The sequence below is a fragment of the Cavia porcellus genome, unplaced genomic scaffold (genome assembly GCF_034190915.1).
Source record: "Cavia porcellus strain 051 isolate PalLab524CR breed Dunkin Hartley unplaced genomic scaffold, mCavPor4.1 scaffold_29, whole genome shotgun sequence".
NCBI lineage: Eukaryota > Metazoa > Chordata > Mammalia > Rodentia > Caviidae > Cavia > Cavia porcellus.
Window position 1 is genome coordinate 9,959,505 of NW_026947512.1, and position 17,153 is coordinate 9,976,657.

Here is a 17,153-nt window from a genome sequence, read left to right on the forward strand (position 1 = left end):
GAGTTTCATCAATGTGGCTGCTTTTTCTTTAGGGGAAGCCTATATGGATTAACATAGTTAAAAAAATTTCCTTTTATATCTACCTACACATTATAGAGCTTATGCTAGATTGTCTCATGTGATAATTAGCCTTCTCTATTATCTGCAATCAATTTTATTCCCAAAATATTTGTGAAATTTTAAGCAGTTTGTAAAAATGAGCTAAGTGTTGTATCTTTGCCAACATTTATGAAGCTACCTAATGTTGGATTATTTGAAAAGGTACTGTACTAGATCTGAATAAATTTTTAAAAAGTAGTGACAGAATGATTATAACTATAAAAACAGGAAACCATAATGAAACAGTTTTGTCAAATAGTTCGTAATGGTTTTATGTTGTATACTTGATTTTTGTTGTTTTGATTGGTCTCATGTTTTACACTATGATGTGTTTTTGCTTTTCCATTGAACAAATCATTTTGCCAAAAGGTCTGTATTCTTCCTCTTCAAATTTTTAAAAACTAAGTTGATATATACAAGAGGAATGTTTCATGAATATGTAATTTAGAAGTATAATAAAGCAAAGCAAACTTTCATGAAATTGGATGTTAATTACTGTAGTATTAGTAGTACAAGTTACTTATTTGATCCTAACAAATTTCTTGCCTTCTGTCTGTGATAATTATTTTTCTGATATTTGTTTGTCATTTTTTTAGCGTTTTACCATATATATGTATGTATATATACCCACTATTTTATTTAGTTTGATTGTATTCCAATTTTGTAAAAATGACGCCACAGTAAATAGTTCAGAGGTTTATTCTTGATATCTAGTTAGTGGTAGTTGATTCATTTTCAATGTCAAATAATATTCCATTGTGTTAATATACTACAATAGATCAATTGCCCAATCTGCATACATTTATATTTCTAGAATTTTTGTTATTTTTGTTGTTAAAGATGTTTTTCAATAAACAAGTGCAAGAATTTCTTTAGGAGAAGAATTGAGGGTCATTTGGTATATAATACTTTCTATTACGAGTTAATATCAAATTATTTTCTAAAGTGTTTTACTAATTCAGAACTCCCACCACATGAGTGTATGAATTCTAGTATTTTGACATTATTATCAGTACTTAGTTCTGTTGTATTTGTGGTTGGTTGTCATTTTAATGGTAATAAATGGAATATAATTGTGATTTTAATTCGTATTTTCCTGTCACTGTAGGATCAGAATCTTAGATTTATTGTCCATTTATGTTTTATCTTGAGTGAAATGGCATCTCATATCTTTTTCTATTTTTTGTATTGCTCCCTTTCTTTATATATGTTTAGTCTTTATCTTTGTATATCATTCCTTTAAAAACATAAGATACATCCTAGATGCTTTCAAAAACAAAAACTCTTTTGAGTTCAAGGGTTCCCTGAGATAAATGAATTTATTAAGTCTAAAAATGCTATGGACAAGCTGAGGGAGAAGATCCTGGGACAAGTTCCTGCAGCTTCCAGCAGCAAGATTGGGTTGCAGTTGGAAAATATCTCCTGAATCAGAGAGGAGAGTGCTTTTTCACAATGAAAATCTGGAAAGGAAAGTATATGTCATTTGCATTGAACCTGTGTTGGCTGGAGAAAAGAGTAATGGAATTATGAATTATGCAAAGTAGTTAAAGCTTTGGTTCCGGGAGCATAGTCCTTGGGAAGTAATCGTTGCTTCTAAATTAGCTGAGGTTGTAAGTAGGCTATTGTGGCACCTAGGGAGTGCTTAGGATAGGAGACAAATTTTAACATTCAGGAATATAGTAAAAGAGTCTTTTTCTTTTCAGCCTATCACATATTAAATGATTACTCTTCTGTTCTCCTCTCTTGCCTTATAATTAAAGCGATTTCAGAAATTTTTCTTATGAATGCCAATCATTAATTCCTGTGTGTTACAAATAGTTTGTTTCTTCTTGTTTCTTTATGGATTTTAATGAATAGTTCTTGATTTCTTTGTCAGAATTTTTAATTTTTGTAGGTAAGGTTTTTGTATTTCATTTAAGTAACTTGTCTTTTCTTTAGAGATTGTGATTATATTATTGTATTAATAATACAAACAGTACATGGTAATTTTTGTAAGTGTGTCATGTATATTTAAGGTTAGTACATTTTCTCTCACTGGGTATGGTCCACTAAAACAAACTTTTATATGTGACTGAACATATATTAGTGTTACCAGACCCAGGTCCAGTTGCTCTTAGAATGGCAGCCAATAACCTCAGGAGACAAGGCATTGAGGCTAGGAAGATGATTATTCAAAAAACTCACCTGATGGAGAGGCTGGTGAATGCAAAGCTCATCTTGCCAAGACTGATGTAGGGGTGGTTTATGTATGAGTTGAGTGAAGACTGGGGGATCCTTCTCACAAGTGGAGATTTGTGGCCCCAAAGATGCACATGTGATCCTAATCATGTATTCACAAGGTGCTTTTCAGTTCCACAAATCTCAAGAACAGATTCCGTATTTCTTCCTGCTATTTGTATCACATATTATTTGTCATGTTCAGTTCCTGGATTACACCATGAACAGTTCAGTGGGAGTGTCTGCTGCAGGACCCTCTTGCAGATTACCAAACTCATGGTAATGAAAGAAAATATATTTCCCCTAATTATTGTGGATGACAAAGGTCAGATGAGACAGGAAAGGTTTTGTCAGTGCTCAGCTTTGTTACTAGCGTATCAGTTCATCTCCCACTGTGTTGCTGGATTTGTCAATTTCTCTGGGAATATTTGCTGTTTTTATTTTTAAGTCTGTATTATTACAAACAGCCACTTTTACATTTATTGAATTAAAGTTTTTCTGATATGTATTGGCTAAAATTTTTTGGTAAGTAAACTTTTTCATCTTGAGTATTTTTAAAATATTTTCCATTGTATTATCCTTAATATTATTTCTACCAGTTTTCATTCTTTAGGTATTTCATTAACAGATAGAATACAGTTATATTTTCTTTCTTTTTTTTTAATTTAAAGAAAAGGAAACAAAAAACACATGGAGATAAAAAAGAGTAGAAATATTACAAAATTACAGAAAAATAAATGGTAAGAAATCGCTAGTTGATAAGTTACATGTTGTCATCTTAGACATAGCTGTGCAGGTTACAAAATTGAAGTATGTAAAATGACATTCAAAAAGTGACACTGCAAACAGTTCTGCTCAATGATCGAACAAAAACTCAGTAATATGGTTATCAGTCCTACATACTTGTTTTATATCTCAAAGAGGATAAGATTAAACATATCAAAACAGAACAAAACAGTTAAAAAAAACAATTTAAAGAAATACAGGTTTCAAAGCAAGTCCACTGGAGATCTTCACTGTTTTTCTAATTGTCTCTAGTTTCTTACAAATAGTTGTCCCCATCTTCACACACATTAAATACATATTGCATATTATAGAACTGAGCAAATCATTACAGGATGATGAAGGCTTTTTAGGTCTTCAAGATCTAACTTTGGGGAAGACAATAATAACTATCATCGCATCTCTCGTTCTCTTCTTAGTAGCTGTCCTTATCTTTACATATGCTGAAATTGAACTTAAGAGACTAGACTAATATCATTCTGATCAGTGAATAATAGTATTGCTAGAATTTATATCATAATGCTACGAAATTAGCATTGGGTTCATTACATCTTGCAATATATAATCTGTTCCCATAAATAATTTTTTAAAAAAAATCTCATGTGTGAATTTCTACATATATATTTATCCTCTCTGTATTATAGAGAAAAACAAATAATAACAAGACAGCAAAACAAATTCCTAGAAAAACATGCAATGGATAAGACATATAAGACCACAATATAGGTGATCTTCCGTAGTTACTATGTTTTCTCTTGTTATTTTCAATAAATTTGTCCACATCATTGGCTTAATATAGTTAAACATAGTATTACCTATTTTTATAAAAACACAACTTTGAAAGCATTGTAGGATTTGAGAGTTGTTAATAATTAATACTAGTATCGTTTACATCTTGTCATCTTCAGAGTAGTTGCCTCTACTTTTAGGGTTCATACTAACAAGCATACCAAATTCAAATAAAATCAGCCAAGGCAAAACCATGGTCTTACAAATCAGATTCAATTAAGATCAGTCATATTAAGGCAATGTAAGTAATACAGGATTTCAGTTTAAGTTAATAGGAAAGTAAGGATAGTTACCATGGTATAACCTGCTATTTTTGAGTCAGATGTCTGTGCCTTCAAATCTGACATGAGTGGACAGACCAGAACAAATTAAATTCAAACAAAACATGGCGATAAGACTACTGTGTCTTTTAAATCTTGATACACTATTAACAATGACCTCTGCCTTTTTTTATAGTGTTTCAGAGCTATCTATACTAAAGACTATAGCTTACTTACTGTCTCTGCCTCATGTCTGCTACTCTACTTTTCTGCTATAATTTGTCCACCTTATTCCCTCATTCCACTGTCTGCCCCGTTCATTGAGGCCTGTCTGCCACTGTTGCTGGAATCCTGGTATCCCTTCCTCTCTTTCACTGGAATGTCCTTCAGCACTCTCTGTAGGGTTGGATTGGTGGCCATGAACTCCCACAGTTCCTCCTTGTCTTGGAAGCATCTTATTTCTCCATTAATTTTGAGAGAAAGTTTTGACGGGTATATGAGTCTTGGTTGCATATTATTTTCTTTCAGGACTTGGAATATTTCTCCCCATTCCCTTCTTGATTTAAGAGTTTGTGTTGATAAGTCTGTTGTTATTTTGATAATTTTCCCGTTGTGGGTAATCTGCTTCTTTTCTCTGGCTGCTTTTAATATTCTGTTCTTTGGGTGGATTTCTGGAATCTTGATTATTATATGTCTAGGTGTAGATCTGTTTGAGTTGTAGGTAGCTGGTGTTCTGTGTGCCTCTTTTATCTGGATATCATTTCGTTTTGGTATACATGGGAAATTTTGCTTTAATATATCTGTGAATATTCTTTGTATTTCATTTTTGGTTGCTCCTGCTTTCTCACTCACATTCTTTATTCTTAAGTTATATATCCTTTTGTCATCTTCTAGCCTTTGAATTGTTTCTTTCTGGTTCCTTGTTATTTTTAAGAGGTCTTTTCTTTCATGATCATATGTCATAAATCTCTCTTCAAGTTTCAAAAGGCTGGCTTTAGTTTTTGTTAAGGCATTTTGCTAGTGTTCAATGGAGTTTTTAGTTTCCTGGTAATCTCTTTGGATCTGTTTCATGTATTCTAAGTTATGTTTAAATTCTTCTTCAGAAGTTTCTCTTTCTTTTCTGATTTCCTCAGTTCTTCCATCTGTGTTCTCTTGGGCGGGGCTTGTCATTTCTTTAATCTCTTTATATCTTGCCTCACTTGGATCAGGAATACAGCTTTAAATTCATCTATGAGGTCATGGAGGTATTTTTTAATTTCGGCTGGTGCTGTGTCCAGTATTGGATGGTCACTGTGCTTGTTCTCTTCAGTGTTTACTTCTTCTGGGCTTATTTTCTCATGTTGGGCAGCTGGAGATTTTTATTTTTATCTCTTGTCATGTTTCTGGTTTCTTTTAGACTGGAGTGTCCTGGGGGTCTCTGGCCCTCTCTGTATTGCTTAGGGCCTTTCAGAAGCATGCTGACTTGAGTTTTTGCTGTCTTCCCCAATTTGCTGTTATCTGGGGTAGGCAGGGATGCAGGGACAGTGCAGGCTAGCCTGCAGCCTCTGTGCCAGTCAATCCATAAATTAGGCTGTACTTTCTGGATGTCACAGAGTTGCAACTTATTTTGTATCTGCTTATTGGGCCCCAAGCAGAGGCTTGTTCAGTCCCAGCAGATCCTGCCAGTTCTCTCTGTGCCAGAAGCAGCTGACTAATGTCACCGTGTCACAGGGTTCTGCCCAAATCCCCAGCTGTCCTCTTCCAGACTTCTCTCTGCCAGGTCAGCGGGTCTGCCCAATTCCAAGATGTCTTCCACTAGTTCTCTCTATGACACTGAAGCTGACACTGCCCCAGGCTCTGCCCAATTTCAAGATGTCCTCCACCAGACCTCTCTACGCCAGGGGCGACTGTCTGATGTCACCAAGCCGCAAGTTCTGCCCAACTCTAAGATGTCTTCCACCAAACTGTATTATTGATGTCGCCGTGGTGGCAGGCTCTGCCCAATTCCAAGATGTCCTCTGGCCAACCACAGCAGCCACGGTACCCAGTCCCTAGGTCTCACCAGGGCTCAGTGCAGGTCTTCCTCTTGAGTCTACTGTACACTAAGCTGCTTGCGTTTACTGCGTTCCCAGGCACAGTGTAAATGGTCAGAAAACTGCATGGCGTTCGGCTTCGGAGCTCTAGATCTTTTCACAATCTCTGGTGCAACGAGGCAGTCCTGGCTGCTTCACGGGTTCCCGGGTCTCCAGTTATATTTTCTATTCTGTCACTACTTTAATCAGTAATTATTCCCATTTACATTTATACTCATGTAATTTGACTTAGTTATTATTGCTAGTTTTATCATTTCACTTTTTAAAAGTCCCTTCCTAATTTTCCCACTATTAGTTTAAATGTTACCTATTCTGTGATTGTGCTTTCAGTTACCCTTATGCATACTTAAATTTATGCACATTTAAACCTATATACTTAATTTTTTGATTATTTTTCCAAATGCATTAAAAGCTGAAGGACATAAACTCATCTTACTCCCTTCTGACATACAAGATATGATTGGAAAAGACAGTGGGTTTAGATTAAAAACACAATTTGCCATTGTACCCCCCCCCCCACTATACTCCCTTTTGCTTTGAACAAACTTACCCCATTATTCTTGACAGTTTCTGAAGCAGTTCTTAAAGTCCTTTTTGGTTACACTATTGTGGCTCACTCCCTGGCCTAAAAATTCTTACCGAAATATTTACCTTTCATGGTCATTTTGACTTTGGGAAAGTGTCAGAAATCACAAGATGTTAGAGCTGATGAATGAGGTGAACCTAAGGTTTTTCCAGGACTGACTTCCCATAAAATGACACTCAACAGCAGTATTCATATTTTTTAAATCCTATTTATTTTTTTAAAAGAGGTTTGGTCACTGAGAACCAAAGTTTCAAATGTGCCACTCCCCCCCCACCACCGTTTTTTGTTTTTTGTTTTTTTTTTTTTAATCTTTTTGAGACAGGCTTTCACTATGCAGTTTTGCTGGCCTTGAACTCACTTTGTAGCTGAAGGCATGTGTCACGGTGCCCCAGGTCCCTTAGTCATATATCACTTTGACATGCCTTATATTTTGGTATCACCTATTGTATGTGCTATTATTTGATATAGTTTTTGTTTTATTTTAACAATAACATTTAAGTCATTTTATTTCATTGCTAGTTACCTTGTTCCCTTTTTTATTTTCTATCTCAGACTTTCCATTTGTATTGTCCTAGTTTTGAATATAATTTCAGAAGTTTTTTAAGACACAAATCATTGGTAATACTTTTTGTTCACATTAAAATGTATTTTATTTATGTTGCTGTAAAATGGTATTTTTCAGGTTTTGAATTTTAGATCACAATCATTTTCACTCCACTTGTTAAAGATAATAAAACTTAATTGTGTCATAGTTTCTGTAATTGCCTTTTGAGAAGTATTTTGCCTCTTGTTCTTATGAAGTGAGTTCTCCTTTCTATTTGTCTGATTTTAAAATCTTCCTCCTTTTAGCCAAAACCACCATTTCACCTTACTGTGTTTAACTGTGAATTTCCTTTTAAATGATAGGAGTGGTTTCTGAGTTTGTGCATTTGTGGTAATGTGCAAATTCTCAACCATCAACTTTTCCAATTGTTAAAAATCTTTTACTTTCTTCTTTTGGGTACCTGGCCATTTTTCAAACCATTATTTTGTCTTTCATGCTTCTTACCTACTCTTTTCAAATTTTGTGTTCTTGACTTTCATTCTGGACTGTTTCTTTGGCTAATTCATGTAGTTTGGATAATGTCTAAATTTTTCAAATTCTATATTAAGTACTTGTTTCTGTGTTTGTGTTTGTCCTAAAATAGCTATTGTAGTCCTCCTTTTCCATATTGATATATTTTACTTACCATCAACTCTTGAGTTTAGGTTCTTATTTATCTGTTGTGTGTGGAAATTTTTCTTGGGAGTCAAGCATTGCTTTAAAATAGGATTTTTACCACTCAGTTAGTTGTGAAGCAAGACTCTACTATATAACATGTACTGTAGGGTTTTGTTTTTGTTTTTGTTTTCCTGAGACAAGATCTTGCTATGTAGATGTAGTTCATACTGGCCTTGAACTCAGAGCGATCCCTCTGCTTCAGCCTTCCAGGCGCTGGAATTTTACAAGTGTGGGCCAGTATATCTGGCTTCTTATGTCTATTTTACTTTAAGTGGCTCAAGCATAATAGATAAGCTACATAATACATATTTAAGATCATGAACTTCTCTTTTTCACAGGATTTATATGCCAACATAGTTCAAATTTGTTGTCTTTTTCTGTCTGCCTTTACTGTCTATCTGATTTTGTTAGTCTGTTCTTCTGGTAGATATGTCAAATTCTTCAGCATGTATTATTTCTGTCTCTTAATATCAATTTAAACAGTCCTAAAGTAAGAAACTGTTCCTATAATTCTGAGAGTACCCAGCTCCAATCCTAGTATGATGAAAAAATTTCTATTTGATAATTGGTTTCTAATACCTTTTGAATATTAAAATTCTCCAAATTCTGTATTTTGTAATGTCATTATTAATTTGTATGTTTGAAACATGTTTTCTTATTTTAGCCATGTGAAACTGGTTTTTAGAACTTACCTTAAAAAATCGTTCTTTTAGTTCTGTAAATTTGTTTCCTATTTTAATTAAAATTTGCTGTAAGAACTAGTTTTCCACCATTTATAGTCATTTTACTGTGATGAACATTTGAAACTAAAAATGTAAGCATTTGAGTTCTTTATAAAACTACAATGCAATTTGTTCTCTTTTCTTATCACCTCAGACAAAGAAACAGCCATGGTATAACAGCACATTAGCATCAAGACGAAAAAGACTCACTGCTCATTTTGAAGACCTAGAACAATGTTATTTTTCTACACGGATGTCTCGTATCTCAGGTACGTGTTTAGGGTTTCTCTTAAACTATCTCAAATTCATATTTCAGATCAATTTCTAGGTTTTTATGGTAAATTTGTGGAAAATCCTAGTTGTAAAGAAAGCTGTGTATTTTTTAGATAGTCTATCAGAGCACTGTGAAGGTTTTTGTTTTACACTTTTTTTTTTTTCCTTTTTTCTTTTTACCGGTACTGGGGATCGAACTCACAACCCCCACTGTGAAGGTTTTTAAAGATCTCAGAGAATATTATTTTCCAGTGATGATTTGCATTGTCTTGGTATTTTTAATTTTGATATATAGCAAGCCAAATAAGTTTAGAAAATCAGCCGTGATAACATAACTAGCAAAAATAAAGTCTCTTCATTTGCCTACTTTTCAACATTAAGTTCTAAGCATTGGCCTTGGTATTAAGAATTAAAAGTTGGGGGCTGGGGATTTAGCTCAGCGGCATAAGCACCTGCCTTGCAAGCAGGTGGTTCTGAGTTCGATCCCTGGTACTGATAAAAAGAAAAAAAAAAAAGAATTAAAAGTTGACGGCTCTTACTGTTGTTTAGTGAAGGAAGCCACAATGATTATACTGTGTGATATTATGTATAAATATATAGAAGTTATGAGAACGAAAAATATCTGCTGTTATAAAACTAAGAGAGAAATATCTAGGACACATTGAAAAAGAGATGGTGTTAAGAGAAGCAAAGACCAAAGTAGGAAGTTTGGAGGAATTGTATTTGCCCCAGGCCAGCATGAGTTAACTGACAAAGGATTATTCATTGAAAGCATATTCAGTAACATACATGGAGGTGTGACTTGACACTACAGTATTTTTATTGCTTTAGGGAAGTAATAAGGTTCTCTGTTCTTTAACCCTTCTCAGCATCTTTGCTTATCATGAAGTAAGGACATTAATACCAAAAGGTTGTCAGTGGTAAATATACAACACAATACTTGGTGCATGTGGGGTGGTCAGTTGATTCATCATTTCTAGTGTACCTGCTCTAAATAAAGACCAACAAGGGAAAAATTCTATTTTATTGACTGTTAAAAACTTAGCCTTGGTTAAATGAACATACTTAGATCTTTTGGACAAATTTGCCTCCGAATTGATGATTGAGAAAAAGTTATGTTGGAGTTAGGTAGTACTTTTTTCCTTGGGAGGTAAGAGGAAAGGCAAGTACATGGCAAGCATGTTTAAGATTAATGGTAAATACTTTCTGTAGATGTAAAGCTGACATTTAGGAGGTTGAGTCATTTACTGAGTGTTTGTAATTTTCTGTTAACAGGAAGTTGTTGAACTGAAGGTGATCTGAGACCTGTATACTGACTGATAGGCAGAATTATGTTAACTCCTTTAAATGTGATTTGGGGTTATAATGTAGAAATATAGTACACCAAGTGAAAGACTTTTTTAAAAGGAAGATCTTGGTGTAGGTAACATTTTTTTTTTTTTTTTTTTTTTTTGTCGTCTTTTTCCTTTTTATCCGTACCGAGGATCAAACTCACGACTGCCTGCTTGCAAGGCAGGCGCTTATGCCACTGAGCTAACTCCCCAGCCCCCATAGGTAGCATTATTAATAGTCCTGAAGTCATAAGCATGTTCAAAATAGTAAAGGGAGCCCCTTGACAACTTACAGGGGTGAGGGGTTACATTATAGGAAAGTTGAAAAAGAAGTTAAGACAGGAAGACATTTTATTTGTATCATCATAACTGTATTGTACTTAAAGGTTATTGGCATTAGTTTTTAGGAGTCCTAAGTTTATCTTACCAGATTTACACATTGGCTATAGAATCATATTAAATATGATGTACCTTTTCAATTCCTTTGACAATAAAGGCGAAATTTTAACTTGTACATGGTGAGGTCCATAGGAGAATGTTTGTCTTTCTTATATTTTCAAATGAGAATCTACAAATCTACTGAATCCCCTGAGTGGAAAGACATATAAATTAAAAAGCATTCAAGAAAAGAAAAGAGACCTTGAAAAAACTTTAGGTGAGACGATATGCCAGCAGATACATGTGGATGTTGGTCATAAAACACAAACAAACAAACAAAAACAAACTTTCTTTTGTATGACAGATAAGTAAACACTGATTCCTGTACTGTTTTCTTCGTAGTTTCTTTGGAAGTTAGTGTTAATGATACATCGTAGAAGTCCATGTATCCTTACAGAGAATCATATATTTAATGCAGTACACATTCTTGATGATGTATGCAGAAATAGAAGTAAATTTGTGAAAGAACAGATTAACATTGCAACAGTTTCTAAATAGATAAAAACTGTCTTTCTAGTATTTTTTTGTTTTTGTTTTTGTTTTTGGTATGAGGGATCAAACTCATGACCTTCCACTTGCCAGGTAGGTGCTTACAACACTGAGCTAAATCCCTAGCTGTAAAAAGCTCAGAGTAATAGGATTATATATGAAAAGAATCAATTAACTGTTATATCCAAAGCACTGTGAAGTACAGTTGATGGTTTGGGTATTTTTTTCTCTTTTATCATCACTTTTTTTATAATATGTTGAATTTCCTGAGAATCATTTTTATGTAACAGTTTTATCTCAATACCATTAATATTGCATGCTAATTAGGTTATTTCTTTTGCTGTTTTTAGAATGAAAGCACTGCTAATTTGGACTCTTAATACGGGTTCTTAGGTGAATTTGTTTACTGTTTGCATCTTAAAATTTGTAATGTGTTAGGGGTAAAAATGTTACTCTTTAAAAACGAATTTTTTTTTTTAATCGGTACCGGGGATCGAACTCAGGACCGCCTGCCAGGCAGGTGCTTATGCCAACTGAGCTAAATCCCCAGCCCTAAAAACAATTTTTGGATAAATTTCTTCATGCCAGTACATTTTTAAGCTAACCTAATGGTTGGGATTAATACTTTTTACTATAACATCATATAATTCTTTAATGATTTTTCATTTTCATTTCACTGTGTTTTACTGTTACCTCTCTGGGTGGAAATTTGAGAAAGAAATCAAAAAAGTTCACCTTGAAGAAACTATGGATGAGCATAGAACAAGGAAGAAGCTGTGAAGCTATGATGACAGTTGTGTCAGATTTCAAATAGATAACTAGAGGAAGTGTTTGCCTGCTGGTTTTGCTTGTTTTGTTTTTTAATTTTTGGGAAGAAAAATATAAGTCCACACTTTTTTTTTTCCTGTTTGGAGGTGTGCTTTGAGATAAGTAGGATCCACTTCAAGCATTCTTTAAATTCGTTTCTAAGAATCATGTATGTTACTTTTTAAATTTCCTTCTAATAATAAGATTTGAGACACTTAAAAGTGTTATGCAAACAAAAATTTTAAATGTATTTATTTTTGTTTTGTTTTTTGAGTTTTGAGGCAAGGTCTTGCTATGTATATGTACCCCAGAGTGCCTTTAAACACAAGGTGATCCTCTTGCTTCAGCCTCTTGGGTGCAGGGATTATAGGCATATAATACCACATATCATCTAAAGACTAATTTTTGTCTAAAATGTGTCTCAAATTTTGCTTTGTCTATAAGCACAGCATAACAATTTATCCCTATAAGTGTGTTCCTTTTAAGTAATGAATACCCTGTCATATATTTTTTTCCTCTTCCTAGCCCTACTAGTTCTTTATTTAATAAGTTTTGTTTATAAATAAAATTTTCTCTACTCATATTCTTTTATTGTTTTTCTAAGAAATTTTTGCTTAAAAATAAATTTTCTTACTGATGTTGAAGGAAATGGTGACTTTTTAAGTAATGTTAGACATTTTTATTAAAGTCAGAAATTCAGCTAATCTTGGCATATTAGTCTTCTCTAAAATCTTTTTAAATAATATTTTTGTATTTATAAGATAGCTTTTAATTTGTGAATATTGGTCTTTGCTTAATGTGTAGTACAGTTCATCTTTTTGTGTATTTATTCTTCATGTAGATGATGCTCGAACTGCAAGTCAGTTGGATGAGTTTCAGGAATGCTTGTCCAAATTTACTCGCTATAATTCAGTACGACCTTTGGCCACCTTGTCATATGCTAGTGATCTTTATAATGGCTCGAGCATAGTCTCTAGGTAAGTACTAAGAACACTCATTATTTTCTTTTGTTAAAATCTCTAAAATTTCATTGAATTTGGGAAGCATATCATTGAAAACCTGGGTTCTGAAGCTCACTTTCGGATTTCCTTATTTTCCTTTAAATGATTCTGTGATGATGTCCCTCTTTTATCCCTGATTCCTTTACTTTTTTCCTAGTCTGGCTTAGAAGTTTGTCGTTTTTATTGAGCGAGTTCTTGGTTTTGATGGTCTGTAATTCCATCTCTGGTTTCATTTGCCTTTTGTTTGGTTTCTTCTGCTTTCTTTAGGTTTTTTGTTGTTGGTACTGGGGGTCAACTACTACCAGGCATGCATTTGTGGCCCTCTTTAGTTTTAATTAGTTCTCATTTGCTAACTTTTTAATGTAGAAACTGAAGTCATTGGTAACCATTTTTTTTCTACTATAAATATCAGGTACTATAAATTTCTACTTCTAAGCATTGCATTAGCCATTAGATATGTCAGACACATACTGATGTCACTACGTATTCATTGAGTTCAAAATGCTTCCTGCTTTTAAAATTTAATTTTAAGCTTTGTTTTGTTGTTGTTTGGTTGGTTGGGTTTTTTGGTTTTTTTTTTTTCTTTTATGTTTTGGTTTCCTGAGATAGGGTCTGACTGTTAAATTTGTGGTAATTCTCTTGCCTCAACCTCCTGAGTGCTAGGATTACAGGAATATACCCCCCCCCAGTTTAAACTTTTTAATTTTAAATAGTTGGGTTTTTATTTTTAAAAATTAGATAAAATTATTTGTGGTTTTCAAATACAGCATAATATTTTTAAATGTGCATGAATATTTAAAATCCAGTTTTATTTTTTCTTTGAGTTACTGGTATTTGTGTTTTCTATTATTGATTTATCTTCACTATCATCCTTTTGGAAGATGGAATTAGACATCAAATCCAGGGAACTCTGAGTTATATCCCAAGCCCTTTTTATTTATTTTGAGACACTATCTCACTTAAATACCCCAGGTTATCTTCAGATTTTCAGTCCACCTACAACAACCTGCCAGGTGTGTGAGACAGGGCTCTCCCACCATGTCTCGCCCTTCAGCATTTTGAGCATCATTCTTTAAAAGTTTTTATGAAAATTTCTAATATACATAAAAATAGAGGGGATAGCATATCGCATATAATCACCATTCAGATTCAGTGGTGATTAAGACCACCAAAATGAAGGGTCATTTGACCTTTTTATTCTTATTTTCTTCACTTAAATATTTTGAAAACTCAGAAACTAATTATTTTACCACATATATTTAAGAATCTGGATTTTTAAAAAATAGTAAACATTGTTAATTTATAGGATTATGCCACATGGATGGACAGCAATTGCCAGTAATTCCAGGGTATCATCAATTGCTAATTCATATTCAAACTTTATAGAATAAAGGGAAGTAAAAAGTTATTTTTTGAAGTGGATCAGGAGTTTAGCAAGTTCAGTTTCTTTTTCTTTCTTTGGTTACGTCTACCACTGAATTCTACTCCTAGCCATGGCAAGTTTAAATTATATAATGCCACTATTAAAACATTGCACATTTTTCCTTTGTACAACCAAAATTTATATTTAACTATATGAACATAAACCTTGAAATCTAAGTGTTTAGCTAGAGGGATTATTGTGGGAAATCTTTGAAGGCGTTAGCTTAGTAATGAATAAGACAAAAATCATACGTTTATTTGTTTTTATTTTGGGAGTGTGTTTAAGCACTGGATTGAGAAAAAAATAAAAATTCACTGTGGGCTAAGGGTAGGTGTAAGATTAAGGAGACGAGGCATATTAATTGAATCAGGAGAGTTCACAGTGTTATTTTAGAGCCTTTATAGTAAGAAATACCAGAAATAGTTTTATGACACAATTTCATTTGGAGCAGCCAAGTAACATTATTTAAATTCCTAACTGCTGTTAAGAATGTATAACATTGATTAACACTTCAGATATGTAGTTTGAATGTGAAATGACAAAAATAAATATCAGTAATTATTTATAATAGCAACCTATATATATGCACATATATATATGCGCATATATATATATATTTCTATGACTGTGATTATACTCAGGATAAAAAAATACCATAAATGTCACAATATTGATCAGTGTCCTTAATAATTATGAATTTATCTTTTATTTTCCTCTTCAATTAAAACAAAAGAAGCTAAGTGTGGTGACACATACTTGTAATCTCAGTACTTTGGGAGGCTGAGGTGGGAGGGTCACAAGGTTTGAGTTTAGTTTGGGCATTTGAGGAAGGCTAAGGATATAGTCATTATGAAGGTTCTGGTACCTTGATGGCAAAACACAAAAACCCTCCAAGATTAGAACTTCTTGACATCATACTACAAAAGCAACATGTCTACTTACAAGATAAAGCATTTTTATCAGTCACTTTTAGTTATAAATCTCATTCTTTTTTTCATCATATCTGAAAGCCATTTCAACTTGACATTATCATGGATTTAAAAATAGTAATAAAATTTAACTATAATAAGACATTTATATCAGAGCACTAGGAATTCTGAAACAGAAGTTCATAGTCCTTAGAAAGCCTAGTTGAATTTTTAAACTGAGACTGTTATAATTCAAAGTAAGGTCAGTTACTGTCTTGGTTATCTTTTTCCTTATTTTTGAGACAATATACCTGACACTCAAAATTAGGGAAGGGAAGGTTAATTTTTTACAGTTTGGAGGTTTTAGTTCATACTCATAAAGCTGGATGGTGTGGCGGGAAGCCATTCATGCCCGCCCCAAACATCAAGCATGAAAAAGAGCAAAAGAGGAAAGACACACCTTCTTCCCACTTTTACACTGTATGCTGGCTCTGCCCCTAGGTGCATGCAGCACTCACATCACCAACACTATACAACAAATCAATCACAAATGCTCGGTTCAGCCTTGTCCATGATTATATGAGGTTTGGGGGGACCATCTGACTATAAACCGTAACAGTTACTTTAAAATATTTTAGTTAAAATATTTTTAAAGGATTTTTGGTTGGTCCACCTTGCATGTTAATTAATGTCTGTTTTTTCTTAGTTACATTGAATTAACATTTCATCACATTTCATGTGAAAGTTTGAAGTTTGTTAGACACTACATAAGAAAATCAGTAGGTAAAAGGATGATACAGTTAAAAATGATGGAGCTGCTAAGCTTTCACACCCTTCGTGTTTGCATTTATATTCAAAATATGGGTAATAAATTTTAAATGTTTTTAATTTTATTAAAGTAGGGAATTTAATGAATTTCTCTCAAGAAAAGGATAAAAGTGAGAAGATAGTTAATATTTAATTTAGTACATTATATCATATGAAAAATAATTACTCTTATTGTAGCATTGCATTAAATACATCTCCTGTTGACATTTATTGTACATTGGGGATCTCACTGATAAAAAGCTAGTTTTATACCATATCTGTCAGTCCACAAGGTGGCAGCATTTGTTTGCAGTATCTGAACTATTAGAAATTGATGGCCTATGCTGAAGTGTGTATTAATTACCTAATGGTCTTAGATTAATAAGGACAAGTAATGGAGAGAAAAGACGGTAATTCCTGTACCCTTCTTACACATAGCAATAATGTCAGAGTTTGCATTTTGTTTTACATTAGATTTTCAATGGTCACCAGCAAGGGTTGTTTTGAAATCTAGACTTAGTAGTGACGATTGTTTCTTAAATTCCAAAATAACATACCTAGTTTTTCCTGGTTTAAAATGTTACACATTTTACCTCAGGAAATTTTAAAACATTTTTATTTATGTTTGCTCAAATCATGGAAATTTTATGGTATCAGGCATTAGTAAACTCATGATAAGAAAATATTGGGACATTCATTGATGCTAAATTAGTGACTATAATGGTAAACAATACAGTGTTTGATTAGTCTTTTTAGACACGTAAGGATCTTATATGGATTCAATTGTATAGACTACTTTTCTAGAAGAAAGCTTTATGATTCTGTTATAACTCCTAAATTGAAACAACGGTTAGAATAGGTTCAGTCTGAATGAGTAAAGTTTTATG

General features: G+C 33.2%; 1 protein-coding gene across 5 annotated transcripts in view; it reads left to right on the top strand.

Moving 5' to 3' along the window:
- Cop1 (COP1 E3 ubiquitin ligase) overlaps window positions 1-17,153 on the top strand; it is a 174,263-nt gene that overhangs the window by 74,032 nt on the left and 83,078 nt on the right. For all 5 annotated transcript variants that reach the window (XM_063239818.1, XM_063239817.1, XM_063239816.1 and 2 more), the window contains exons 10-11: window positions 8,939-9,058; window positions 12,969-13,104. In XM_063239818.1, coding sequence (XP_063095888.1) covers window positions 8,939-9,058; window positions 12,969-13,104 — 256 coding nt within the window. The remainder of the gene's footprint in view (window positions 1-8,938; window positions 9,059-12,968; window positions 13,105-17,153) is intronic.